At 45.2% G+C, this 27,625-nt stretch overlaps 1 protein-coding gene across 1 annotated transcript in view; it reads right to left on the reverse strand.

Annotated features, from left to right (window-relative positions):
* The window catches only part of AMOTL1 (angiomotin like 1), a 119,163-nt gene extending 104,701 nt beyond the window's left edge, over positions 1-14,462 (reverse strand). The window contains exon 1 of the mRNA XM_068988728.1: positions 14,319-14,462. Coding sequence (XP_068844829.1) covers positions 14,319-14,367 — 49 coding nt within the window. The 5' untranslated portion in view covers positions 14,368-14,462. The remainder of the gene's footprint in view (positions 1-14,318) is intronic.
* Between the last annotated feature and the right edge of the window lie 13,163 nt (positions 14,463-27,625).

Consider the following 27,625-nt stretch of genomic DNA (forward strand, 5'->3'; position numbering starts at 1 on the left):
CAAGTGATAATTCTTTAAAGGTAGTTGCAATGTGCATTTTAAAACCGTATCATAGACATTTCTCCAAAGAAAAAACAGAGATGGCCAAAAGGCACATGAAAAGATGCTCAACATCACGAATTATTAGAGAAAAGGAAATCAAAATGACAATGAGGTATCACCTCACACCAATCAGAATGGCCATCATCAAAAAGTCTACAAATAATAAACGTTAGAGGTGTGCAGAAAAGGAAACCCTCCTATACTGTTGGTGGGAAAGTAAACTGGTGAAGCCACTATGGAGGCCAGTTTGGAGGTTCCTCAAAAAACTAAAAATAGAGCTATCATATGATCCAGCAATCCCATTACTGGGCATATATCCAGAGAAAACCATAATTCAAAAGATACACGTACTCGAATGTTTACTGTAGAACTATTACAATAGCCAAGACATGCAAGCAACCTAAATGTTCATCAACAGATGAATGGATAAAGAAGATGTGCATATATATATATATATATATATACACACACACATACACACACAATGAAATGTTGTGTGTGTCAGTTGCTCAGTCGTGTCTGACTCTGCAACCCTATGAACTGTAGCCTGCCAGGCTCCTCTGTCCATAGAATTCTCCAGGCAAGAATACTGGAGTGGGTTGCCATTTCCTTCTCCAGGGACAATGCAATGTTACTCAGCCATAAAAAAAGAATGAAATAATGTTAACTGCAGCAACATCATGGACCTAGAGACTGTCATACCAAGGTAAAGTAAGTCAGACAAAGATAAATATCATACACTTATATGTGGAATCTTAAAAAATGATACAAATGAACTTACAAAAGATTGAAACAGACTCACAGACTTAGAAAACAAACTTATGGTTACCAAAGGGGAAAAGTGGAAGGGAGGGATAAATTAGGAATCTGGGGATAATATATACACACTGCTGCTGCTGCTGCTAAGTCTCTTCAGTCGTGTCCGACTCTGTGCGACCCCATAGACGCCAGCCCATCAAGCATACACACTACTATATGTAAAACAGATAAATAACAAGGACCCACTGTAGAGCAAAGGGAACTATACTCAATATTTTACAACCTATATAGGAAAAGAATCTGAAAAAGAATAGGTAATAGAACTGAATCACTTTGCTGTATACCTGAAACTAACACAACATTGCAAATCAACTACATTTCAATAAAAAATAAGCTTTTCAAAAAGCCATTTCAGGTGAACGTTTCCTGGATATTTCTCTATATTCTGTTATGTTAAAATCTATCAGTCCACCTTTCACTTTGGAATTTTCTTTATCAGCGCAGGATTTGCTAACATCATAGGTTGGTCATAGAAAAATAATGGTTCATTGACCTATACAAAATCTTCCATACATGGAAATATTTCAAGTAAGCAATATCAAGAAAATCACATTGTTAATACACCACAGATCACAATCATCAGAAAACTCTTTCACATATTGGGTAGCTGTCAAGCTCACAGTTGGCAAATGCAAGTTTTTCAAAATTCTAATTTTCACCTGAAAGCTTGAGTTTTACCGTCAGTAGCAAATACTGTCCATTGATTTTCTTGACGTCTTCCTTTATTCACTTTTGAGAAAACAGCAGCTACCAAATACCTAACTCAGAATAACCATAGTTTGTCCATTGTTCTTTCAGCTAAACCTGAGAGAAGCTGCTAGTTAAACTCAGGACTCAAGTGCTTGTCACACAAGGACTCTTCTTCCCTTTGCAACAGAAGTACTTTATGTGTACTTCCCACTTGGTCACACATGACACTGAAAAGATGTACTTGAGCCTGGAGATTTAATAGAATTGATCATTTGTACCACTTCAACAAGAACATTCTTAAGTGAAATGGGCTTTCTATACCATGTTGGTTAGAAGTGGCCTGATTTCCAGTACAGTCAGAGGCCTCTGCCTTGATTCATATCGATCTGCCTGCAGTTTTACCCACTGTTGTCTCTGTACCATCAGTACAAACATCAATACAGTGGAAAAGACACACATCTTAGTAGTCTTAATATTATTATGAAGATAGTTATTAGGTCTCAGAAACCCTCCTGGTGTTCCACAAGACACCACTTTGAGAAACACTACTCTGTTCTATAACCTCTTCCAGGAAAAGATGTGAAACTTAAGGATAACTTTAAGATGAAAACGGCTGCAAGCCAGTCATACCTGAAAATGAGTCACCTCCCTGCCCAGGCAAAGAAAGATGCCCACAGCCCTCAGAAGCTGGTGAAACTTACAGAGAAGACACACACAGCCCCTTTGATGCAAAGCCCTGCTTGAACTCTATCAGACGAACGAATCCTGCTGATTAAAGGAAATGCATCTGAAGAGAGAGAGCAGCCTCTCTAGAAAACACCTGCACAGGAATACATTTTCTTGCCCTTGAGGAATTCTTATAAAAAGGAACACAAATCAACAATGATATGTGATTGGCAAAAAGCCTCCGTGAGATTACTTTTAAGAGGCGGGAAGAAAAGAAATTGTAATAACTAGCTCAGCAGGAAGGCAGGCAACCCTTGGACAAAGGGAAGGATGTAAGAAAGGATGACTGAAAGGAAAAGAGAATGATACTCTCAAGCCAGAAGACCAGAGTATTAGAAAGATTTAAAGAATAAAAATGACAGAAGAGAAAATATCCACTAAATGGAAAGGATGTGCCACGCTTTTCATTTTATTTTGGCAAATCTGCTTCTTAAACAATGTACATTGAGTCTTAAACAATGTAAGAATCCCAGGCTCTGCCATATATTAAACTACCTGAACTAGAGCAAATGAGTTAACTTCTTGTTGGCCATTACATTGGTATTAATAATTGGGGATAATGGAACCTACTACACGGGGCTGTTATAAAGTTTAACTGAGACAACGGCAAGGGGTACAAGCAGTTGCTCCAGCACAAAGTGTATGTTCAATACATTTTGGCTTCTTTTACGAGAATGGGGAAATGGAACAAGAATGATGGCTATTGGATGGAGATTATCAGACTAAGTGAAGTAAGTTGGAAAGAGAAAGACAAATATCATATGATATCATTACATGTGGAATCTAAAATATGACATAAATGAACTTATCTCAACTTAAATGAACTTCTCTATGTCAGACGTAGAGAACAGACTTGCAGTTGCCAAGGCGACTGGTGGAGAGATGGATTGGGAGTTTGGGATTAGTGGATGCAAACTAACATAAAAGGCAGAGCAGTTTCTACCTCGCTTGCTGGGACACTCACAGCTGGAGCTCTGAGCCACCATGTAAGAATTCTGACTAGCTTGATACTGAGAGGAAAGGCCACTTGCAGGAGCTCCAGTCTGCACACCTAGCCTTGAAGTGCACCCCAGCCCTGGGGCCAGGTTAATGAATGAAGGAGTCTCCAAATGACCCAACCCCAAATCATCCAGTCACCTCCAGCCTCTTCTCAGCACAGAGGACAGAAACAAGCCATCTCTACTAGGCGCTGCCACAGTCCAGACCCACGGCATTGGCTGTGAACCTTACTTCTATTATTATTACTTTATACAGCTGAAATAATTATACAGCTGACCATACGACAGAATCAGGGGGAGTCCTGAGCTTGTTTCCCTGAAACTAGACAGTCCCATTTGGAGGTGATGGGAGACAGTGGCAGCCACTCCCCAAGGCTAGCCTCACCAACACAGATCATCAGACATTAGATTCTCCGAAGGAACCGGCAACCTAAATCCCTCACATGCGCAGTTCACAGTAGGGTTCGAGCTCTTCTGAGAATCTAATGCCACAGCTGATTGACAGGAGGCGGAGCTCAGGAGGTAACGCAATGGGGAGCGGCTGTAAATACAGACAAGCTTTGCTGGCTCACCGGCTGCTCACCCAGTTCCTAACAGGCCACGGACCACTACAGGTCCATGGCCTGGGGGTTGGGGACCCCTCACCTTTAACAAACCTCCAACTTCTTACCCTCACAATCCCCACTGTCCTCAAGGTTTTGTGTAAATGGTATTGTGCTGCTGGTTACAGTACTTTCCCAGGTGCCTTCATTTAAGCCTACTGTGATTTCAGAAGGCATTTTCTTTTCCTCTTCTAGTGAAAGGAACATTAGACCACTCTTTTTCAGAAACTAGAGCGCAGTTAGGTATGTTCTGCAGGGAGTTAATGTACAGACAGATGTCTACTGCATCCACAAGGTTCCATGATTCTGAAATAGAACATTTCCTAGTCTCTGTTTCTACCCTTCCTCCTTCTTGACCTGTCCCTCAAAAAAGACCCCAGAGAGGCCCTCTTGTCTGCCCTCACATCTTTTTCTTTGACAATTAATGGCTCATCCTTCAATGTATAAGGAGATCTTGCAAATCAATATGCAAAAGTTTCACAGAAACAGAAAGTTCTCAGGAAAACAGTTTATAAATGTCTAAAATGATGCTAAATGCCACTCATAATAAATAAATAAAAATTTAAAATATAACAGTTGTTTTGTTTATCAGTCGGTAAAATTTGAACAAAACTGATTTGAGGAGAATTTATGGAAAAAAACAGAACCTCTGGGAGGTAACTTGGCAATATCCATTAACATTCAAAAGGTACTCATATGTGGTTATCATTCTATGAATTTATATTAGATATATATTAGCACATTTGCAAAGAGGTAGGCACAAAGCTATTAAAGTACTGCCTGCAATATCAAGCACTGAAAACAAACCTAACATCCTAAAATGAGGGTTGATTATAAATTAAGAGTTCATATGAATGGACAAATTGCCCTCACATCTTTCAACCAAATTTTCACCCATCACCAGGATGAACAACCTGGTGGCCATGATACTAGGAGGCCATCCCTCAGGAAACAGCCTCACTGGAGAATATGACATTCCCTCCTTTCCCCAGATTGCCCAGACAGAAAGGCTGACTCACGAGAAACCTGGATCTCAGAGCCCTTCAGAGCATGGCTCCTGTGAGGAAAGGCAAGGCGGGCCCACACCTGCTCCGGGGCCCCATGGCTGGGCCTCACCTCCCGGAGCAGCCCTTACGGCTGAGCAGCGGCTGCTGGCAGGGAGGTGCCAGGGGCACGTAGGGAGGCGCAGGGCCACGGGGCGTTTGGGGGCTTGACCTCACGCTGAGGAGGCAGAGCGGGCCTGGAGACAGGACACCTGCCATCCTCGTCTGGCTCTGCCAGTTCTGAGAGGGGGAGAGGGGAGGACCGGGCTCATCGGAAGAGGTGCGAGACAGCAGAGAGGGGAGCGCCTATGGCGTGGCTCCCACAGGAGCCCAGGTCACCAGAGTCCAGCCAGCGGGGCGGTGGAGACATGTGGAGGAAGGGGATGGGTCCAGGAAACTTCCTGGGGCCCACCTGGTGACTGAGCAGGCGCGGGTGAGGAGGGAGAGGCACTCGGTAGTCTGCGGAACACCTTCAAAGGCAGCAACAGCGAGAATGACGCAGTGGGGAATGGCATCCAAGCAAGTCCGAACTGGCGCCCTGAACCAGATGAACGAGCCCCCCGCCCACCACCCGCTGGCACAGGCTGGTGCAACGGAGCTGCCGACCCGAGGTGGAGGAGGCCAGGCTGATGGCAGGGCCTCCCCAGGAGAGGGGTTCTCAGGGCTAAATCCCACACCAAGAGAGGGGGCTTCTCAGGGCTAAATCCCTCCCCAGGAGAGGGGCATCTCAGGGCTAAATCCCGCCCCAGGAGAGGGCATCTCAGGGCTAAATCCCACCCCAGGAGAGGGGCATCTCAAGGCTAAAGCCTTCCCTAGGAGAGGGGCATCTCAGGGATAAAGCCCACCCCAGGAGAGGGGCATCTCAGGGCTAAATCCCACCCCAGGAGAGGGCATCTCAGGGATAAAGCCTTCCCTAGGAGAGGGGCATCTCAGGCCTAAATCCCACCCCAGGAGAGGGGCATCTCAGGGCTAAATCCTTCCCTAGGAGAGGGACAACTCAGGGCTAAAGTCCTCCCCAGGGGAGGGGCATCTCAGGGCTAAAGCCCTCCCCAGAAGAGGGGCATCTCAGGGCTAAACCCACCCTGACACTTCCATTTGTTTCTCTCAAGGACTAGATTCCTGGAAGAACCCCACAAACAAATCTAGGAATACCCCTGAGAAACAGCAGACCCACCTCCCTTGACAGCAGCCTGCTAAGTTGGTAAGCTCCATACCCAGATGCCTCACTGACCTACCTTCCAAGTGAAGAGTCTCAGAAACGCCAAGCGGCAAAGCGAGGTTCAAGCTGACAAGAGCATCCCCCGTGGTATTTTCTCCCCATCAGTCCACACCAGACCTCCAAGGAGGAGTGGTTCATTTCACTCAGAAACATGTCCTGGTCCCACAGTACGAAGCACAGTGATACTGCCTTCAGACAAACAGGGTTAGTATCTTTCTAGAATAGCACTGGCCAGTGGAACTTGCTATGATGATTGCAAATGGTTCTTAGGCACTTGAATCGTGACTAAACTAAATTGAAGGTTTAATTTCATTTAATGCTCATTAATTTTAGATGGCCACATGTGGCTAGTGGTTACTGAGGACGGAGGAGATCTAGAACTTAAAAAAAAAAAAAGACAGGGGCCAGATTAAGCTGCCAGGGGAAAAAAAAAATCATGGAATTCTACTTCTCTGCTGTGAGGAAGTGAACTTCCTTAACAGTGCAGCATCCGCTCAAGCATTTTTCCAGCCCTGAACTCTTCTCTGGTCATGACAATTATATATCAATGTGCCTCCAACACATCACAACTCGGAAGGCCCTTAGAGACCCAAGCCCAAACAGTCCGCTGTAGGAAGCCACTCTACAGTGTACCTACCATCTTTACCAGGTGCCCTCAGCAGCGGTGAGACGCAGCATCAATCCACCCCCAAAATCCTAGGATACTCTTTCAAAGGGAAATCAAGGATGCTCAAAATAATAAAAAATAAATTTTGCACCATGCTTTACCTCTTATGTGGTCCTTTCACATGCATTATCTCAGGTAAGCCTCACCTAACGTCAGGATATAAGCATTAGTAACACATTTATTTTACAAAAGTGAATTGGCCAAGGCAATATCGCCGGCACTTGGTCACCGTGTACCCTAACCTCACATGTCTTCCAAGGAGTGAGAGGTCAAAAGACAATGGAAAAGTCGTGGTGGTGAAGGGGGAAGGCGTGGAGGAGGGATTAGAGGATGCAATCAGGCATATCAGCCAGGAGCCACAGAAATCAAACTAACGTTAATCTCAACTATTAAACAGGACAAACTCAGTTCCAAAGAGTAAAGCACCAGTCTAGGCTAATTTATGGGGGGGGGGGGGCGGGGGGCAGGGAGGCTATGCCCTAAAATAGTGCTTCTCAAAGTGTGGTCCCTGAACCAGAACCAGCAGCAACAGTGGCCCCTGGAAACTTGTCTGAAGCGCAAATTCTGAAGCCCTCTCCAAGCCCTGTGGAAACAGAAACAGCCAGTGGGGCCCAGCAGTCAGGCTTAAAACAAGCCCTCCTGACGATTCCCATGTCTACCCACATTTGAGAACCACAGCGCCACAATTCTACATCTGAAGCCCAGGCCATTTCCTCTGGGAAATAAACAACCTGGTCATCAAGGGAAAGGAAAGGGAGCCGCCAGGAGTGAAGTTTGAGACACGTCCTGGTGACATCAGCCCTGATGTACTGTACTTTGGGTAATAAAGGACTCAGTCCAGTCAGTAAAGAATCTGCCTGCAATGCAGGAGACCTAGGGTTGAGCCCTAGGTCGGGAAGATTCCCCTGGAGAAGGAAATGGCGACCCATTCTGGTATTCTTGCCTGGAGAATCCCATGGACAGAGCAGCCTGGCGGGCTTCAGTCCATGGGGTCACAAAAGTCAGACACAACTTAGTGTCTTAGTGACACCACCACCAAGCTCTGAACTAGCTCGGGACCGCACACACCACCTGTGGTCAGGGCACAGAGGAAATTGTTCTTTACCAGGAAATCTTGGTTTAGGAGCTTTCCTGTTGGCCCAGTGGATAAGATTCTGGATGCAAGTTCCATCCCTGGTCTGGGAGCTAACTACATGCTGCGGGACAACTAAGCCTGTGTGCTCAGCCACGAGTGCAGCCAAAAAAATTTTTTTTATATAAATTCTAAAAAAGAAATTGGTTTAGAAATAGGGGAAAGGTATATTCTATAGGGAATACTAGATTGTGAACAGAGTATCCTAGCTTCTAATCTCAATAAATATTTGCAAACAGCGAGGTCTTACTGTATAGCACAGGGAACTATATTCAATATCTTGTAATAAGGCATCATGGAGAAAATATGAAAAAGAATATATACATATAAATCACTTTGCTGTACAGCATAAATTAACACAATATTGTAAATCAACTATACTTAAATAAATTTTAGAATAGTATTTAGTACACAACTGTGTTCCCAAGTGTGAAAAGACAAAGTTCTATGGCTTTTTTTAAGCATCAATGATTAAGAGCTGGTATTCGAATTTCTCAGAGAAAGAAATGAGAATATACAAAACAAAATCATTTATCTCCTGCTATTTTAAAATAATAATAGGGATTTATTGAATGTGCCCAGCACTGTGCTAAGTACTATATATGCATCATTTCATTTCACCTGCACCCTCCTCCCCCAGGTGAGCACTATGACTATCTCCACTGTCTCTGTGAGGCTACACAGGTCACATTCGCTGAGATCACACAGCAAGGAGGTGGCAGGGCCAAGAAGCAAACCAGATCTATCTGACCTAAACAATCCAAAATACTACTGCTTTTTCATTCTGACACATATTCTAACTTAAAATCTATTCAACCTTACTCATACTCTTTATGTTATTCAGTTTTAAGTACTTCCTTTTAAACGCTAGTATGCCACGTGCTGTTCAAAAGAGTCCTCAACCACTCGGTTTACCCAGAGTCCTTCAGCCCGTGCTCAAGAACCAGGGTAACTTACACTGAAGAATTCATGCCAGTAAAATATTCAAAAACTAGATCAAAGGCAAGAACCCACTGTCTTCTCACCATGCTCAGGCAACATGCCCAGGGAAGCCCTCCCTGATCACCAGATCAGAGCGGGAACTCCCTGAGGCTTCTCTTCTCTGGGTTCCCACATACGCCTCGCTCTTCTCTATTCTGACAGTAACACCTGGGAATGTCCACACACCACTGCACCAATAGTGAGCTCGGGAGAGTGGGAACTATATCTGATTCACCAGTGGGCTTCCAGAGCACTAAAATACACAATCGACACCTAAGAGATGGTTGATAACATGGATAGCAAGACATACACATTATTAAGAGAACTGCACTGTATAAGGGAACTGCAATTTGAAGACGTAAAATATGAGACTTTAAAAAAAAAAACAGAAAATCTTTGGGAAATTAACTTGGGCAAAATGTTCTTAGATGTAACACCAAAAGCACAGTTCATAAAAGCAAAAAAAAAAAAAAAAGAATAAACTGGATATTAGCAAAATTTTTAAAAATTTTGTCCTCTAAATGATCCTGTTAAAAGTTCAAAAAGACAGGATACATGTTGGAAAAATATATATACACAAGCCACATATCTGACAAAGGACTCATATCTGGACTACATGAAGAATTCTCAAAGCTCAATAGCAAAAAAAAAGAAAATACACTTAGAACATCGGCAAGACAGGAGCAGACATTTCACCATAAAGTACACACAGATCACACAGATGATAAATAAGCACATGATGGTCCAACACCATCAGCCATTAAAGAATGCAAATCAAAACCATGATGAGACTAGAACATTTACTGGGACGCTAAAATAATAAACAAATGGTGGTGTGGACGCAGAAAAACTGCACCTCTCACACATTGCTGGTGGGAATGTGAAATAGTATAGCCACTCTGGAAAAGTTTGACGATTTCTTTAAAAAAGAAAAAACTAAACATATGCTTACCATCCAAAACCCAGCAATCGCAATCCAAGGCATTTGTCTTAGAGAAATGAAAACTCTGTCCTCATCCAAACCTGTACATGTATGTTCACAGCAACCTCAACTGTAAGAGCCAAAAACTGACAACAAGCTAGGTGTCTTTTAGTGGGTAAATGCTTAAACAAACTGGTGTATCAACACCAAAGAACACTACTCAGCAATAGAAAGGAATGAACTAGTGATGATGCAACGGTTTGGGTGGATCTCAAGGGTGTTATGCTGAGTGAAAATGCTAATCTCAAAAGACATACCGCATAAAGCTATGTATGTAACATTCTCAAAATTACAGACGGCGAAGGGGTTGAGTAGTTACCAGGGTTCAGAGATGGGGCGGGGTTAAGGGAGGCGTGACTACAAAGGCGTGGTGCAAAGAGCTCGGAGATGATAGAACAGCTCTGTATCTTGACTGTGGAAGTAGCTACAGAAGTCCACACAGACGAACGATTCTACACGCCCCCCCCACACACACAAAATGTCCGCATGTAAAACTGGTGAAGTGTGAATATGGTTTCGATTGTACCAACGTTTATTTACTGGTTCCACTGCCATGCTCTGGTTACGTGAGATGTTACCACTGGGGGAAACTGGGTGAAGTGAACAAGGGACCTCTCTACGATTTTTGCAACTTCCCATAAAGCAACAATCATTTCAAAACTAAAAGTTAAACAAGGGAATTACAGGCATTTCACTTAAAACAAACAAAGAAGTATACATAGCTGCATGACTGGCCAGTGAGGTCCCAAATACAGATTTAAACACACAAAGTAGGACCACTGGCTTGATTTTTTTTTTTTTTTAAGTTAAACCCAATTCTCCATGTTGGAGCTACTCCCCCATCCCCCAATAAAGGGAGGAAAGATGCCTGATGTGTGAGCCACTTTGGGAATCCAGGAGTCTGGTCCTAACAGCCTGGCATGAACAGACCCTAAAGTTTCACAAGGATGGAGGCCAAGGGCCCACAAGTCAGAGGAGAACTGAAAGTCGTGCCAACACACAAGCCCAGGCGAGGCTCTCTTTCAGAAAATGCCCTGTGCGGATCTACCCACGATGGCCAAGATTTAAATTCTGCCTTCCTTCCGAGACAAAACAAACCAACAAAATAAATTTTAAAAAATAAATTGCTAAGCAAACAAATAAAAAACCTCAACAACCCCAGACTATTTCCAACAAAACTTATAATTAAATATGTCCTCTTCCATGACCTCCAAGCTATCCCTTGCTTTTCAAGTATTCCACTGCCTAGTTAATTCTGGGACATAAGAACCTACCAAAATTAGTGAAAAACTAGGAGGAGAAAAATTATTCAAAACACTAGAGAATTTACTGATCTAAGCTTCCATATCCATTTAAAATGCAGACAGATTTTTGGAAGTGGTGGGTGGGGGGTGGGGCGGGACAGGAGAATGCTGTGAGAATTTTGCTTATCAGGACTATTAACAGGTCTTACAAAGTTACTTCCTTTTTCATTTACTGGCCTGTAAAATCAGATTTTTACAATTTTCACTAGCAATCCCCTCCTTTCCTAAGTCATTCATTATTATTTTTTCTTTGAAAAGCTTTATGTCACACAATACTTCATCATTTTCAAAGCATTTTCACAAATTACTAAGAAACACAGCACTGGTACCCATGGGCTGTACTTTTCCACAAAACTCGCCAGCCAGACTGTCATCTAATTTCAATTAGTTCAGCCATGTTTCCCCCAGGCACTGGGTCCACACTTCTCCACAGGGGTAGACATCAAAAAAAAAAAAAAAAAAAGGCAGAGTACTCTACACATAAGCCTTCCAGACAAACCAGTCAAGGGCAGACACTCTCAAGTTTAATCAGCAGAGTGCCTTCTCATAAAATCATTCACATTTCTTCATTCCTGTGCTTTTCTTAAGGACAGTACTTTAAAATTTCATTTAAACTCAAAGTCCTCCATTAGTTTCCATGAAAAGATGCATTTTTAAGTGCTTTGATCTCCACATGTCCTTCTGTACATTAGTATTCTTCACCCTCCACCATCTGCACAGAAGCAAAACACCAGGACTTGTGCACATTTTAAAAAGAAGGGAGAGGGAAGTGGAGTACCTTCTCAGGACTTCCCTGGTGCTAGAGTGGCGAAGACTCCCTGATCTCAAAACCTGGGACCTGCGTTACATCCCTGGTCAGGGAACTATATCCCAGTGCCACAACTAAGATTGCCTCCCCACCTAAGTCAAAATAATTTTTTTTTTAAGAGCGCCTTTTCTCATCCTATCCTACTTATAGAGTTCACAAGGGTTTCTTCATTTATCTTGAAAAAATGTATCTCACAAAAGCAAAGTATATACATCCAAACACTAAGCATCCACCCACACCTCACCAGGGAGTAGAGGCAGGCGGCTCTAAAGCTTTGTCCTCTATGCCCTACTCCTTTTTATTCTGATCAAATCAGTGGTTTCCAATCCTCTGCTCACCTGCAGAACAGCTCAAAATGTGTGAAGTACTATGACCACACTGCTTCCATAAAAAGCATTATAGTAGATGCACTATGATGATCCGAGCCTGGTCCTGGGAGATAAATGTCACACTGGTCTAGATGCTTCAAGAACTTGCAATCTAGAGAGACTCCAACCCCTACCATGGGTTAGATATCCAAGGAGAGCTGCGGGGTCCAGGAGAGGTGGGCAGTCAGGGGAAATCTTAAGTCAGTCTGGCAGGGACACACTGGCCAGTTCTGGAAGCAGAGAGAGGAATGACTGTTCAACATTTCAAGTCCAGACTTTTCACTTCCCGAAAAGGAAGGACATTTTTTGGAATAGGAGCTATGAATAAGCCCTCTATTCTGGTTGTATTTGCTTATAGCAAGTACCCTTATTGTTTGGGGGTGGTCCAAAGCATCTTTGGGGATCATAAAGGGCCCTCCTGATTCCCTACCTCCAGTGCCTGTTGTGTGTGTGTGTGTGTGTCTGTGTGTTTAGTTGTCCAGTCAGTGACGCCTTCCGACCCTTTGGACTGTAGCCCCCCAAGCTCCTCTGCCCATGAGGTTTTTCAGGCCAGAATACTAGAGTGGGTTGCCATTTCCTTCTCCAGGGGATCTTCCCAACCCAGGGATGGAACAAAAACTCGATCCTCCTAGCACGCCTTGGAAGAAGGAAGCGGGCAACCATGTCCACAGTCCACCAGGACAGGGCAAAGGAACTGAGGGACCGAGAGCAAAAAGTGTTCTGTCCCAACCGCCAAGTCTCCGAGGCCGGCCCATCACCAGGACCACGTCTACAGAAGCCCCAGTCCAGGTGATCCACACACCAGCCCGGCATTTTCCAAAGCACGTGCCACCTGGGGACAGTAAACCAACACCGAAGTCAAAGATGCAAAAACCCTTGGAACCAAAATGTAAAGTCTCTACAGCCATCAATCAGGATACTAGAGGGCAGGGCGTGGCGAGGAGCGGGAGCAGCGGGCCGCCAGCCAGGTTCTCAGCCCGAGCTCCTAAGGGGGAAACCTGGAAAGGTCGCCGCGGCGGGGGCCCCGGAGGTGGGTGTGCGCCAGCAGCTCGTCGGTTCGGCCGCCCGGTTCTCCAGCTCGGCTGCCCACGGGGCACGTCCGGCCCCTGGCCCAGCGCGGGGGCCCGGCTCTGCCCAGCTGTCATCAACCAAAGTGCCAATCTCCCTCCTGCCACGGAAGTCCCATTCCAAGAAAGCCCAGTGCCTTGAAAAGTTTAATGTTTCTCCCACCCCGAAAACAGATGCTTTTGAAGCAACAGTAACAGCAAGGGAGAGAAAGGGATCTAACTCCCCAGTTTCGGCCAAAGAAACTTGTCCGCGGAGAACAAAGAAGGGGCAATCGGAGAAGGCGAACCGAGGCTGGGGCGTCCCTTCGCCGCCCCCACCAGCCAGGGCCGAGAGTTTGGGGCCGTAGGAAGGTCCCGCGTGTCGGGCGGGCGGGCGTGCGCGCCTTTGTCTCGCGCGCCGGGAAGCGACCGCCGGCCACCCGTTCCCTCGGCCGTCGGGGACCGCGCGCGGGCGGGTCGCGCGGAGCGCGGCCATATGGCAGCGCCCCTCCGTTAAAGGCCCGCCCCACGGCTCGGGCGCCCCTGCACCCCGGGTCCCGGGCCGCGACGGCCAAACGACTCCCAGTCTGGGGCCTGCAGAGTGGCGCGGAAACGGGAGTTCTAATTTTTTTTTTTTTTTTTAAGTAATCTGGGTAAGGGAGATTAAGATTCCGGTGGCGGGCACTCTCGGTCCCCGGGGCCGAAAAAAGGCTGCCCAAGTCGCTCTGGAGCCGGGCCGACCTCAGCCCGGAACCCCCCGGGAAAGGAGCGCTCCCCCACCCGCCTCCCCCGGCCCGGAGTGGTTGGGGGCGGAGAGCATCGATCGGCTGGGTCTTCGGCGCTGGAGACTCGGGGGCGCCCCTCCCTGCACCCCGAGCGGGGACTGGTTACCTCTCACCGCAGACTCACAAGTTCCCCGGCGCAACTTTGCCCTCCACATGAGGCGATCATGGCCAGCTCAGCTCCGTGACTGGGGACGGCGGCCGCCAGGCAGCGAGCTGGGCACGGCGTGGGGGCAGCCTGCGGAAGCGGCGCCCGGCGATCGCCCCCATTCACACGGGAAGCGGAGACCAGCCCGGGGCTTCCCCTCCAGCCCCAAACCCCAGCGCCGCCTCTGGGTCCTAGAGCGCCCCGCGCCCGCGCCGCCGCCCGGGGAGGGTGGTCCGGGCTGGTCCGCGTAACCCTACACTCCACCCCCGCCGGGCGCCCGGCCGCTGGGCCCTAGAGCCCGCCTGCACCCGCTCGCCGCCCCTCCCTAGGCCCCGGAGACCGCCTGCTGCCACCGCCCAGGGCTCCAGCTCGAGTGTCCGCCCTGGAGTGAGGAGGGCGACGGCCTCTCTCGACTCGGTCTCCTTCCTGCTACTTTCTCTTCCTCCCCACCAGGCCAACTCCGGCCGAAATCGTTTTCCTGATCTGCCCTCAAAGTCCAGATGAGGTCTCCATAGGATTCTTTTTTTTCTTCTTCTTCTTAAGAAGCATTTTCAGATGAAAAGTGGCCAGAGTTTTCTCTCTGCATTGCCCTGGTCTCCAGGGCTTCTATCAGGCACTGGGATTGGGCGACCAGCCGCTGCGATGGGCTCCGTTGACAAGCAGAAGGGCCCAAACAGATTCTACAACCCGAGAGCCTGCAACCGGTGGTCATACCCCCTCTAGGAGTCGAGGCAAAGAAAGGAACTCTGGGAAAAGGTTGCTGATTCTGCCTCAAGTCTTAAGTCAGTCTATATTGAGTATAATACTCCTCAACCGCTCCTGCATATCCAGTTAATGCATCTCTGGAGCCTTGATCTGGGGACCCGAAACTCACCCACATCTTGTAACATTCTCCCTAGTTTCCAGGAGCTGGCTCTGCTGCTCAGCGGAGGAGAGTCAGGGCATTACAAACCTCTCACCTTGTGCTCCTCTCTAGACCAGGGTTCTTTCAGGGATTCCTGCCTGGACTGAGGCAATGAGCTAACCAGTCCACCAGCAGTTTTACTTCTCCACTCAATCCTAGTGGGTTGTGTGCCCTTCTGATTCCAGTCTATTCTCCTAATACATCCCTAATGGTTCAGGAACCTCTGCTCTCAAGACTTGTTGTTGTTCAGTCACGAAGTCCTGACATTTTGTGACCCCAATGGACTGCAGCACGCCAGGCTTCCCTGTCCATCACCAACTCCCGGAGCTTGCTCAAACTCATGTCCATCGAGTCAGTGATGCCATCCAACCATCTCATCCTCTGTTGTCCCCTTTTCCTCCCACCTTCTATCTTTCCCAGCATCAGGGTCTTTTCCAATGAGTCAGTTCTTCACATCAGGTGGCCAAAGTATTGGAGATTCAGCTTCAGCATCAGTCCTTCCAATGAATATTCAGGACTGATTTCCTTTAGGATTGACTGGCTTGATCTCCTTGCAGTCCAAGGGACTCTCAAGAGTCTTTTCCAACACCACAGTTCAAAAGCATCAAGGTGCAATAATATATAACAATTATTTACCAAATACCTATCACATTTAGAGTTTGATACCCTAGTACTTGATAACACACAAAAGAAACAGCAGCTAACCAGCCCTTCAAGGATTTATTTATTTAAAATAACAAAATATGCCACCCCAGAGCAGGAAAGCACTGAAGATACTTGGAAAAACTGAGAGGACTGAGTTACATGCAGGAGAAAGGAGAGCCGTGAAGGGTTCTGGAGCTCAGAGCCACTGGCACTGTAGGGATTTAGCATTGGCTGGGGCTTCTTCAAATCAAGCTTCCTTGGTGGTTGAGATGGTAAAGAGTCTGCCTGCAATGCAAGAGACTGGGTTCCATCCCTGGGTCAAGAAGATCCTCTGGAGAAGGGACTGGCAACCCACTCCAGTACTCTTGCCTGGAGAATCCCATGGACAGAGGAGCCTGATGGGCTACAGTCCATGGGGTCACAAAGAGTCAGTCGTGACTAAGTGACTAACATAGGCTGAGGGAGAATGATGTATAGAAAAAGGAGGGAAAGTAGGAAGGAAACTAAAATGTATTAATTGCCTGTGATTCTATATCACTATATCCCGAGAGACAGCAGAATTTAATAGTTAAAAGTATCCACTGGAATGAAACCTAGATGGATTGGTGAGTCACAGTTCCACCACTCTATCTGCGGACACTTGGGCAAGTCACCTAACTTTGCTAAATCTCAGTTTCTTCTTTTGCAAGATGAGGGAAATAGCACCAAACCTCACTAGGTGGTTGTAGGAACTGAATAAAGTAGTAAATATAAAATAGCACAATGCACATAAGTGCTCAACACACATTTGCTATTATTTCAAGCAACACTCCAATAGCCCTGGAGATAGGAAGCCCATCGGGGAAATAGCTGCAGAAAACAATGACACATGAGGTTGGGCAAAGGAGGTAGAAAAGAGAGATACCAAATCTTTGAAGATACCAAATAAAGGGAAGATAACCAAATCTTTGAAGCAACATTTTATCTCTTTTCATTGACTGGACAGCTATCGTGGGAGAAAGAACAAAGTAATCAAGTTAACTCGGATTTTGTGGCTGGGTCATAGAAAGAATGGATCATTCTTGGAAGATTTATAAATGAGTTAATCCAAAGGATGGACCAAGGATGGAAGAAGAAGAAGAACTGAGAGGGAAAACTGGTTTGAGAAAGATGTTGAAGGGCTTCCTGTCCTCTGAGCAAGAGAAAATAAGGCACAAGGGCCTTAGCTGAGAAGTCAAGAACAGAATTATAGAGAAAAAGAGATGAAACTGGGAAGATCAGTTTACTTGGAGAATGCCCAGAACAGAAAATTCAGGGAAGAAGGAGGCAGAAGAGGCAGGAGCTGGGGAAGAATATGGGTCTCCCACGTTGTAGGCAGACACTGTACCATCTGAGCCACCAGGGAAGTCCAGTAGAAGAGCTGGGAAGGTTTAAAGGCATGTAATCCCAGGGACGGGGGAGCCTGGTAGGCTGCCATCTATGGGGTCGCACAGAGTCTGACACAACTGAAGCGACTCAGAAGCAGCAGCAGCAGCAAGACAGAGGGGATTTTAAGAAGATACTATCAAATACTACAGACTCTTAGGCTTCTGAAGAAGTGACAGGCACAGTATGTGGGCTCAAGAATCTGCTGATCCAATCAAGCAGACGACACCTAGAATTTTCAAATTGATCCCGAGTGATGATTAATTTGGCAGGCAAATTTTTCCCCTCCAAACGTTTTAATTTTCTCAACCATTAATAATCACTATATCAAATACAGAAAATGAATAGTCTTCTACATCAAATATATATATTTGACTATTTTTCAGGCGCTAAGACCTGAGAAAAACACTTTGGATTTGACCAGTAAGAGGTCATCAATAACATTTTACATATATTTGGTTTCAGATTCCAACTATGATTGGGACCAAATAGAAACAAGGTATGTTTACACTAAAAACTGAATGCAGCTCTATGGGCAGAAAGGTAGTTAACGAGTCAGCATCTGTGGTTTTGGATCTACACACCCTACATTGCTTTCAAACTGTGGTGCTGGAGAAGACTCTTGAGAGTTTCTAGGACTGCAAGATCAAACCAGTCCATCCTAAAGGAAATCAGCCCTGAACATTCATTGGAAGGACTGATGCCGAAGCTGAAGTTCCAGTACTTTGGCCACCTGATGTGAAGAGCTGACTCATTAGAAAAGACCCTGATGCTGGGAAAGACTGAGGGCAGGATGAGAAGGGGACAACAGAGGATGAGATGGCTGGATGGCATCACTGACTCAATGGACGTGAGTCTGAGCAAACTCCAGGAGACAGTGAAGGACAAGGAAGCCTGGCGTGCCACAGTCCCTCGGGTCGCAAAGAGTTGGACACGACTGAGCAACTGAACAATAAAACAAGCAGGGCCAGGCTCTGTGCTGTCATCCTACGCAGGCATTTGGTTCATTGAGTGAATGATGGATATGAGGCCGGTTTGTCTGGATGTTTCAGCTTCACACCCATGGTGACACACTGGTCTCTTCTTGCCTCATGGCTTTCTCCTCTGAGCACACTACCTAATATTCATTAAACACATGTGCGTGTGTACTAAGTCTCTTCAGTCATGTCTGACTCTTTGTGACCCCATGGACTGTAGTCCACCAGGCTCCTCTGTCCAGGGGAACCTCCAGGCAAGAACACTGGAGTGGGTTGCCAGGCCCTACTCCAGGGGATCTTCCCTACCCAGGGATTGAACCTGAGTTTCTCATGTCTCCTGCATTGGCAGGCAGGTTCTTTACCAGTAGCACCACCTGGGAAGCCCGTTAAACACATAATCTGATCTATATAAAACACAAGAAGCAGAGGGTGGATACCATCATGTACAGGGAAAATGCACCGACATTAGAAAGCTCATAAGGAAGAGGAGAGACGTTAGCTGCAAACAAACCCAACATCCTGACTGAGACACTCAGTAGCTCAGAATATAAAGCACCTGGCATGTCACAGGTATTTATTAAATGATAATCATTGTTATTTGCTATTCTTACTACAGAAACTTTCAGAATATTGAAAGCTCATACTGTTTTGGCTGAATGGTTGTTTCAAGGTTTCTCAACCTTGGCACATGTGACATTTGGGGTTGAGATTTTTTGTGATGACGACTGCCTTCTGCATTGTTAGATGCTTAGCAGCATCCCTGCCTCTACCCATGTGATGCCAGTAGCAACCTTCCCACTCCACGTTGTGGCAACTAATAATGTCTTGTCATTGTTCAGTCGCTCAGTCATGTCCAACTCTTTGTGACTCCATGGACTGCAGTGCGCCAGGCTTCCCTGTCCTTCACTATCTCCTGGAGTTTGCTCAAACTCATCTCCATTGAATTAGTGATGCCATCCAACCATCTCATCCTCTGTCGTCCCCTTCTTCTCCTGCCCTCAATCTTTCCAGCACCAGGGTCTTTTCCAATGAGTCAGCTCTTCACATCGGGTGGCCAAAGTATTGGAGCTTCAGTTTCAGCATCAGTCCTTCCAATGACTATTTAAGGTTGATTTCCTTTAGGATGGACTGGTTTGATCTCCTTGCCATCCAAGTTTAACTCTCAAAAGTCTTCTTCAGCATCACAGTTCAAAAGCATTAATTTTTTGGTGCTCAGCTTTCTTTATGGTCCAACTCTCACATCCATCCAAACTATTGCTTTAACCAGATGGACCTTTGTTGGCAAAGTAATATGTCTGCTTTGTAACATGCTGTCAAGGCTTGTCATAGCTTCTCTTCCAAGGAGCAAACGTCTTTTAATTTCATGGCTGCAGTCACCATCTGCAGTGATTTTGGAGCCCAAGAAAATAAAGTCTGTCACTGTTTCCATTGTGTCCCCATCAATTTGCTATAAGGTGATGAGACTATGATGCCATGATCTTTGGCAATTTTTGAATGTTGAGCTTCAAGCCAGCTTTTTCACACTTCTCTTTCACTTTCATCAGGAGACTGTTTAATTCCTCTTCACTTTTTGCAATAAGGATAATGTCATCTGTGTATCTGGTAATGTCATCTGGTTATTGATATTTCTCCTGGAAATTTTGATTCCAGCTTGTGCTTCATCCAGCCCTGCATTTCACATGATGTACTCTGCATATAAGTTAAATAAGCAGGGTGACAATATACAGCCTTGAGGTACTCCTTTCCCAATTTGGAATCAGTCCATTGTTTCATGCCTAGTTCTAACTGTTGCTTCTTGACCTGCACGCAGATTTCTCAAGAGGCAGATCAGGTGGTCTGGGAATTTTCCACAGTTTGTTGTGATCCACACAGTCAAAGGCTTTAGTGTGGTCAACAAAGCAGAACTAGATGTTTTTCTAGAATTCTCTAGCTATCTCTATGATCCAACGGACCACCAGGCTCCTCTGTCCCTGCGATTTCCAGGCAAGAATAAGGGAATGGGTTGCCATTTCCTTCTCCAGGGAATACTGGCTCCAGACATTGCCAAATGTCTCCTGTGGGCAAAACTGCCCCTGGTTGAGAACGTCTAAATTAGCTGAGTAGTTAATGTTGCCCAGCTTACAAGCTCCCAAGCTTCTAACGATATTGATCATTCCATTGAGTTGCTGGGTGAATCCAATTGCATTACTAATATAAGCCAGCCTCACTTTTGTTCATTCTACAGTTTATGTCATATTATGACAATTTCTTTCTCTTTCTCTCTTCATGAACAAAAAACTAGTTAGGTTTTATTCTGTTTCCAAAGATGGTATAGAAAGTGTCTTTTTTCCCTAAAAACTGGAATCATACTGAGTTTCTAAAACAACAGCAACAGAAAATCACTATTAAAAACAAGGACTGTTATAACTGGAGATAACTTTGATCAGAATGTTTACACTTATGATTGCTTACAGTTATCATTCTGAAAAGTATGCTGGTGTGTTTTATTCCAAAAACATGTCCTCTCTGTTCATAGCTAGAAAGAATAGAGAGAAGAATGGCCTCTCCACGGCCTATCCAGCCTATCTAGTTCTTCTCTTTCTAGAATATGTATTAAAGACAAGAACATCTTCCAGTACATCTTGTACTTTAAATGCCAAAGACAAAGAAATGGGGAAGCTCTCACCATTCCCAAGGACTCCAGCCATTCCGTATGGTTCAATTCAAGAGAAAAAAATTTTTTTACAGCATAATCTCAGAGTGGGGGTTTTTGTGGTTGTTCAGTTGCTCAGTCATGTCCGACCCTTTGCGACCCCATGAACTGCAGCATACCAGGCTTCCCTGTCCTTCACTATCTCCTGGAGTTTGCTCAGATTCATGCCCATTGAGTCGTTGATGCCATCGGACCATCTCATTCTCTGTTGCCCCCTTCTTCTCCTGCCTTCAATCTTTCCCAACAGTGGGGGTGAGGAGTTAAAATTCACATCTTATATGTGATCCATCCAGAAATCAAAAATTACTTATTGTGCATCAGTGACAGAGCCAGTATTATGCTAAGCAGAACATAATCTTCAGGAAAGTCCAAGGTCAGGAGGGGAAAAATTAGAAATAACTAGAAAAAAAATTAAGTCCTAAACAGAAAGACTACGTGAACGAATTAACAGAAAGCACAACAGGGTTTGAAAGGAGGCAGAACCATGTGAGAGCTGCAGTGGTTCATTTATTCATTCATTTACTCAAAAAATATTATCAATTACATTGAATAAGCCACACCCTCCACTAGGTGTGCAAATACCCTACCACAGGCCCTGCTCATTACAATGCATATACATCTATAACTACAAACGGGTCTACCTGTGATGAAGAAAAGGAACAGGGTTCAATAAAAAAGATTAGTGATGGACAGGGTAGCTACTGAGAGGGAGTGGAAAGGAAGGCTTCTCCAAGGTGACAAAGAAGAGGATGCAGAACAGTCCCGCTGAGCAAATGGCCTGAGCGGGGATGTTAAAGCAAGAAGGAGCTTAAAGGAGGCAAAGCAAGGGGTGCCTGTAGGGACCCAGGCCAGAGCACCCCATGTTAGTTGTTCAGTCATGCCAGATCTTTGCGACCCCATGGACTGTAGTCTGCCAGGTGGCTCTGTCCATGGGATTTCCCAGGCAAGAATACTGAAATTGGTTGCCATTTCCTTCTCCATTAGGAAGTGAAAGCCACTCAGTCATGTCCGACTCTTTGCGACCCCATGGACAGTCCATGGAATTCTACAGGCCAGAATACCAGAGTGGGTAGCCATTCCCTTTTCCAGGGGATCTTCCTAACCCAGGTTCAAACTCAGGTCTCTGGCATTGCAGGCAGATTCCTAACCAGCTGAGCCATGAGAGAAGCTCAAGAATACTGGAGTGGGTAGCTATCCCTTCTCCAGGGGATCTTCCAAACTCAGGAGTTAAACTGGGGTCCCCCGCACTGCAGGCAGATTCTTTACCAACTGAGCTACCAGCCTGTGGGAATGGTCCCTTTCCAATCATCCTTCCATGGTGGCTCAGATGGTGGAGAATCTGCCTGCAATGCAGGAGACCCTGGTTCAGTCCCTGGGTTGGGAACAGACCCTGGAGATGGAAATAGCAACCCACTCCAGTATCCTTGCCTGGAGAATTCCATGGACGGAGGAGCCTGGCAGACTACAATCCATAGGGTTGCAAAGAGTTGGACATGACTGAGAGATTAACACTTTAACTTTAGGATGTATACTTTATGAGTCTCCAGAAACATGAGTTTCAAATTAAGTGGAAGAGAGAAAAGGAACAGCAGAAAATGACCAATTTGGCTCATCTCACACGCTAGCAAAGTAATGCTCAAAATTCTCCAAGCCAGGCTTCAACAGTACGTGAACCGTGAACTTCCAGATATTCAAGCTAGATTTAGAAAAGGCAGAGGAACCAGAGATCAAATTGACAACATCCACTGCATCATGGAAAAAGCAAGAGAATTTTAGAAAAACATCAACTTCTGCTTTATTGACTATGCCATAGCCTTTGACTGTGTGGATCACAGTAAACTGTGGAGAATTCTTCAAGAGATGGGAATACCAGACCACCTGACCTGCCTCTTGAGAAATCTGTATGCAGGTCAAGAAGCAACAGTTAGAACTGGACATGGAACAACAGACTGGTTCCAAATCAGGAAAGGAGTATGTGAAGGCTATTTGATGTCACCCTGCTTATTTAACTTATATGCAGAGTACATCATGAGAAACTCTGGGCTGGAAGAAGCACAAGCTGGAATCAAGATTGCCAGGAGAAATATCAGTAACCATATGCAGATGAAACCACCCTTATGGCAGAAAGCGAAGAAGAACTAAAGAGCCTCTTGATGAAAGTGAAAGAGGAGAGTGAAAAAGTTGGCTTAAAGCTCAACATTCAGAAAACGAAGATCATGGCATCCGGTCCCACCACTTCATGACAAATAGATGGGGAAACAGTGGAAACAGTGACAGACTTTATTTTTGCAAAATCACTGCAGATGGTAACTGCAGCCATGAAATTAAGAGACGCTTGCTCCTTGGAAGAAAAGTTATAAGCAACCTAGACAGCATATTAAAAAGCAGAGACATTACTTTGCCAACAAAGGTCCATCTAGTCAAAGCTATGGTTTTTCCAGTAGTCATGTATGAATGTCAGAGTTGGACTATAAAGAAAGCTGAGCACTGAAGAACTGATGCTTTTGATCTGTGGTATTGGTAAAGACTCTTGACAGTCCCTTGGACTGCAGGATCCAACCAGTCCATCCTAAAGGAAATCAGTCCTGAATTTTCATTGGAAGGACTGATGCTGAAGCTGAAATTTCAATACTTTGGCCACCTGATGCGAAGAACTGACTCATTTTAAAAGACCCTGATGCTGGGAAAGATTGAAGGCAGGAGAAGAAGGGGATGACAGAAGATGAGATGGTTGGGTGGCATCACGGACTTGATGAACATGAGTTTGAGTAAGCTCCAGGAGGTGGTGATGAACAGGGAGGCCTGGTGTGCTGCAGTCCATGGGGTCGCAAAGTGACTGAACTGAACTGAACTGTAAAATGTTTAAGATGGGAACAACCTGAACATGAACTCCACATTGGTCACCTAACCACATGAAAGGTGCAGGCTCTCTAGAGCCTTCAAGTGAGTCCTGCTGAAAACAGAGGAAAACTCAGGATGCTCAGTGCCTACAGGGCAGTGGTTCTTAAACTTTAGCTGCATGAAAGTCACCAGAAGAGCTTGCTGAAACAGACTGCTATGCCCCACCATGGAGTTTCTGATTCTGTCGGTCAGAGTAGGGTCCAAGGATTGCACTTCTAACAAGCTCCCAGATGCTGCTGATGCTGCTGGTCTGGACCACACTTTGAGAACCCCAGGTTTAGAATATTTGAGGACCTGCATTTCAATGCACTCAGAATCCCAACCTAAATGAGGGAGCAGGTAAGTGATACTGTAGGAGGAGATTGATCAAAACTCAGTTTTCTCTCTGGAGCAAGCAAGTATGGAGGAGCATCTCCTGTGTCCCAGGTGATGTCGTGTGTTACGTGTGTTACCTTGTTTCATCGGTACATGACACACTGCATGGGAGGCATCATTATCTGTGTTTTACACCTGAGGGAAAGAGGCTGGGCCAGGTTATGGGAATCTTCCAAGATCCCATGGCTCTAAAGTGACAGGGCCAGGTTTCAAACCTGTTCTTCAGCGCAGAGCTCTTGATCTCGCCGCTACACTTTGTAGCCTCCCAAGCACATGTCCCCTCCTCCAAGCTCCCCTGGAGAGCAAAGATGCTTCCCTGGCCCCACACCCACCACGCCACTGCAAAGCACTGTGGGGCCTGCCCCGTGCAGTCAGTGATGGATACAGACAGTTGTCACCTGGGCTTCCCCAGTGGCTCAGATGGTAAAGAATCTGCACGCAGTGTGGGAGACCCAGGTTTGATCTCTGCGTTGGAAAGATCCCCCAGAGAAGGGACTGGCAACCCCCTCCAGTATTCTTGCCTGGAGAATCCAATGGACAAAGGAGCCTGGCAGGCTACAATCCATGGGTGGCAAAGATTCGGGCACGACCGAGAGACTAACACTATCTTTCTCTTGTCTCTTGAGGGCTGCTAGGGACCTGAACTTGTTATTAAGGTCTTCTCTTTCCTTAGGAGAAGGAATAAGCTCTATTAAGCCCCCACAAATGCAATGCCCAAAGTATGTTACAGGGCTTCCCAGGTAGTGCTAATGGTAAAGAATCTGCCTGACAATGCAGGAGATGTCAGAGACAAGGGTTTGATCCCTGGGTTGGAAAGATCCCCTGGAGTAGGAAATGGCAACCCACCCCAGTATTTTTGCCTGGAGAATCCTATGGACAGAGGAGCCTGGTGGACTACTTACTGTCCAAGGGGTTGCAGAGAGTCGCACACGACTGAGCCCGTACTGGGTAGGGGGAAGCACGTTACATACATTATCTCTTTCTAAACCAGCAGAAGTGGTTTTCACTCTGTGGGGTGCAGTTAAGTATTTTAAAACTCAGGCTGAAGACTGAGATGGTTCTGGACTTAACTTCCCTTCTGTCACTTATTAGTTACATGACTGGCCAAATTAACTGACTAAAGATCAGGTTTTCTTCTTTTGAGAAAGTAGTAATTACAACAGTATTTGCCTCAAAGGGTTGTGAGAAATTCATGAGTCAGTTTCGTGAAAGGCTGCCAGCTCTTAGCATGCAGCAAAAACTCCATAATTATTAGCAATGATTGCTAACCTGCTACCCATTTTTTTTTCAAAATATAGCCATTTTAGAGGACTTTTAATTATTGATGTGCCAGACAGTGCCAGACACACAGCTTCTTCTTGACATTTTTTTTTTTTTCTTTTGGCCATGCTGTGTGGCATGCAGGATCTTAGTTCCCTGATCAGGGGTCAAACCCGTGCCCCCTGCAACAGAAGCACAGTGTCTTAACCACTGGACCGCCTGGAAAGTCCCTTTGGACATGTCTTGAGTTTAAGAACATTTGGTTGGTGGATCCAGGAAATATGAATGATGGTATCTTGATCTGAGCCTCTCCCACATCCCAACTAGGAAACATCTCCAGAGGCTCTTAACAGACAAAACAGGAAAAATGTGAGTGATTTTTTGATTAGGCATTTTGGGTACATAAAAAAATTAAATAAGCACACCCAATGGGTACTGATTAATGGAGTGATATTAACTTGAGCAGCCTTTTCTGGAGGCTCTGTGGTAAAGAATCCGCCTGCCAGTGCAGAAGACATAAGAGACTCGGGTTCTACCCTGGGTCAAGAAGATCCCCTGGAGGAGGAAATGGTAACCCACTCCACTATTCTTGCCTGGAAAGTCCCATGGACAGAGAAGCCTGGTGGGCTATAGTCCATGGGCTCAAAAAAGAATCAGACACAACTGAGGAACTAAACAACAGCAACAGATTAATTTGGGTGGGGGTTTGAGGTCAAGGGTTCTGATGATCCCACTATGACAAGTATCGGTCAAGTCATACGTGAGGTCAGGCTCAGTTCTTAATGACAAGTTAAAACCAGAATCTTCTCTTAGAAAGCACCTGGCAGAGGTTGAGCAGGATGGGAAGGGATGGCAAACCAGAGCATGTTAAAAAAGAGACCCACAGCCACTGTGGAAAACCGTATGCAAGTTCTTTTAAAAACTAAAAATAAAGTTACCATATAATCTAGCAATCACACTCCTGGGCATACATCCAGAGAAAACCCTAATTCAAAAAGATATAGACACCCCAATGTTCATAGCAGCACTGTTTACAATAGCCAAGAAATGGAAGCAACCGAGGTATCCATCAACAGCTGAATGGATAAACAAGTTGTGGTCCATATATACGATGGAATATTACTCAGCCACAAAAAGAGTGAAATAATGCCATTTTACAGCAACACGGGTAGACAGACCTAGAGATTATATACTAAGTGAAGTCAGACAGAGAAAGACAAATGTTATATGATGTCACTTAAATGTGGAATCTACAAAATAATACATATGAATCTATATACAAGACAGGAAAAGACAAACAGAAGAAATATATGGTAAACAGAGGGGAAGGAGGGAACCATAAATTGGGAGTATGGGATTAACAAATGCACACTACCGTACGTAAAATAGATAAGCAAAGATTTACTGTATGGTGCAAGGAACTATATTCATTATCCTGTAATAAACTATAATGGAAAAAATAGAAAAAAGAATATACATATATATGTGTAACTGAATCGTTTTGCTGTATACCTGAAACTAGCACAATATGGTAAATCAATTAAATCTAATTTTAAAATTAGAGGTAGTAGGGAGGAGATTAAGATACAATTTGATAGCCTTCTTTGAATATCTCTAGAGCTTTCAAAAAAAGAGGAACAGATTTACTCTATGTTTGCTATAAAATCTCTAGAGCATTCTTTTTCAAACAGTAGTAGAAAACCCATTACTGGAAATCAACTGAACAGGTTAATCAACATTTTAAGTAAATAAAATAGAACAAAATAGAAAATATCAGATGCAGTCAATCTAATAAGAGGTAATGGCTATTCCTCGAAACTTCTGTTTTAGTTATATTTATATTCAAATTTGTGTGAGTCTAATATAAAATGTATCCTTATGTTGGGCCACAGTAAAAAAAAAAAAGTGTGAAAGCTCTAGAAGGGAAAACATGGACAAGTGGGCGCAAGAAACAAGAAATCAGGTTTCAGCTTTTTCAAAGAAGCTAAAACTTCTTTGATTGTAATAATCAGTTCAGTTCAGTCGCTCAGTCGTGTCCAACTCTTCGCGACCCCCACGGACTGCAGCCCACCAGGCCTCCCTGTCCATCACCAACTCCGGGAGCCTACTC

The sequence above is a fragment of the Capricornis sumatraensis genome, chromosome 16 (genome assembly GCF_032405125.1).
Source record: "Capricornis sumatraensis isolate serow.1 chromosome 16, serow.2, whole genome shotgun sequence".
Taxonomy (NCBI): Eukaryota; Metazoa; Chordata; class Mammalia; order Artiodactyla; family Bovidae; genus Capricornis; species Capricornis sumatraensis.